Raw genomic sequence first — 1,839 nt, forward strand, 5'->3', positions numbered from 1 at the left:
ACTCAGTTTTACCTAAACAATTGCATAATGTGTGTTTTTTATTTGTAACTGCAAGTACATTGGTCTTTGCAATCAAATATCACATTAAAATGTTGTTTTATGTCATTCTAGTGAGGTATGTGTTGGTTTTACTTGAAGTGTATTGTTGCAATAAAGTTTTTTCTGTTTTGAATGCTGTACCGACAAGGTCACTTCCTGTGCTGCAGTCACTTCCACATTGTCACAACAGTTTATGGAGGAATCCTCCAACACAGCACAGAACTACAGAGCAACCAGGAAGTTCCTGTCTTGCGTCTCGGGTTACTAGGCAATCTGGGTTTGGCCAGTGAAGAGCTCTTGCGTATATAAACAGCAATGAAACTTAGTAAGAGTATGCAGAGCTACAGACATCAGAGCAAGCAGATTCCTGAACCAACAAGGAAGATCCACATCTGCAAGCATGGGTGCCCTCCTCAGCAGCCTATACCAAACTCTTATGGGCTTCTCTGGCACCAAAGCTCGGATCCTGATGCTGGGTCTGGATGCTGCTGGAAAGACCACGGTCCTCTACAAGCTGAAGCTGAATGAGACGGTCTGTACAATCCCTACCATCGGATTCAACGTTGAGACTGTGGAGCCCATCCATAATGTCACATTTACTGTCTGGGATGTGGGCGGTCAGGACAAGATTCGAGCCCTGTGGAAACACTACTATGTCAACACCGATGGCTTGGTCTTTGTGGTGGACAGTGCTGACCCAGAGAGGTTTCTGGAAGCCAGGGAAGAGCTCAAGGCTATCTTGGAGCATGATGAAATGAGAGGTGTGCCATTCCTGGTGATGGCCAACAAGCAAGATCTCCCAGGTGCCAGGAAACCCATGGAGCTGGCAGAAGAACTGGGACTAACCAAGCTAAAAGGACACCAATGGCACGTCCAGGGGTGCTGTGCCGCCAATGGAGAAGGACTGGTGGAGGGGCTGGAGGTCCTTACCAACTTGGTGAAGCAGTTTCAGAAGAACAGGACATTCTGAGAGGACTAACGTCATGTTTATCCATGCTATCTCTTCTTTTTCCATCTAATTAGCCGATACAGTGTACAGCACAAAGTCTGTATAATATCAGCTTGCTCTTCACAAGCCAAAGAGTGGAGGAACTGTGCAAGGTGGTTGTCCCCACCATCAAGGACCATCAAGGGAAAGTGTTTGTGATTGTCAAGTAAAAAATGTTTAAAGGACTGAATGCAAAAGTTAAAAAAGACTCTAGCTAACAATGTAGAAATGAACTGATGAATTTAATAGGAGAAGGTCTTATTGAATAGACAGAAAGTGGGTTATTTTCTTTTCACGTGTACAAAATATGTGTCAATTGTTTTAGACATTTTGTTTATACTGTATATTTAATTATTTTTTTAATTAAAATGAGATATTTCTTAAATATTGGTTGCATTATTTTAAGTGTTAAAACAACAGTTTTGGTTGCATAAGTGAAGTGTCTAATCGAAGAACAACATACAGGTGAGAACTCTTTCATTGCTCTGTTGCTCCGCAAAAGGTGCCAGCTCGGCTCGTCTGCCGCACATCAAAGTAATAAAGTATCAATCTGGATAGTTGCCCTCTTATTTTTTTTGCTAAATTACAAATAAGATAATCACACAGTGGGGAAACAGCAACAAATTGGTGCGTTTTGTGCTAGACAAAGCACTTGTCTAGCATGAAACGCGTCCATTCGCTGCTGTTTCCCCACTACATAATGGCCTTATTTGTGATTTATGTGCTTTATTACTCTAATCAAAGAGAAGTTTGTATTTCTCTCCTATTTTGTTCAATTGTTTAACCTAAAAAACAAAAAGGTGGCCACACAC

At 41.8% G+C, this 1,839-nt stretch overlaps 1 protein-coding gene across 1 annotated transcript; it reads left to right on the forward strand.

Moving 5' to 3' along the window:
* Positions 1 to 205: 205 nt before the first annotated feature.
* Positions 206 to 1,414, forward strand: LOC141114352 (uncharacterized). The gene has a single exon (XM_073607979.1). The coding sequence runs from the start codon at positions 440 to 442 to the stop codon at positions 1,007 to 1,009; it is 570 nt and encodes a 189-aa protein (XP_073464080.1). The 5' UTR covers positions 206 to 439; the 3' UTR covers positions 1,010 to 1,414.
* The last annotated feature ends 425 nt before the right edge of the window (positions 1,415 to 1,839 follow it).

This window comes from Aquarana catesbeiana, linkage group LG12 (genome assembly GCF_042186555.1).
Source record: "Aquarana catesbeiana isolate 2022-GZ linkage group LG12, ASM4218655v1, whole genome shotgun sequence".
Taxonomy (NCBI): domain Eukaryota; kingdom Metazoa; phylum Chordata; class Amphibia; order Anura; family Ranidae; genus Aquarana; species Aquarana catesbeiana.

Excerpts from the sequence above, each read along its gene's own strand:
- LOC141114352 (XM_073607979.1), top strand. The coding sequence starts at position 440 with ATGGGTGCCCTCCTCAGCAGCCTATACCAAACTCTTATGGGCTTCTCT.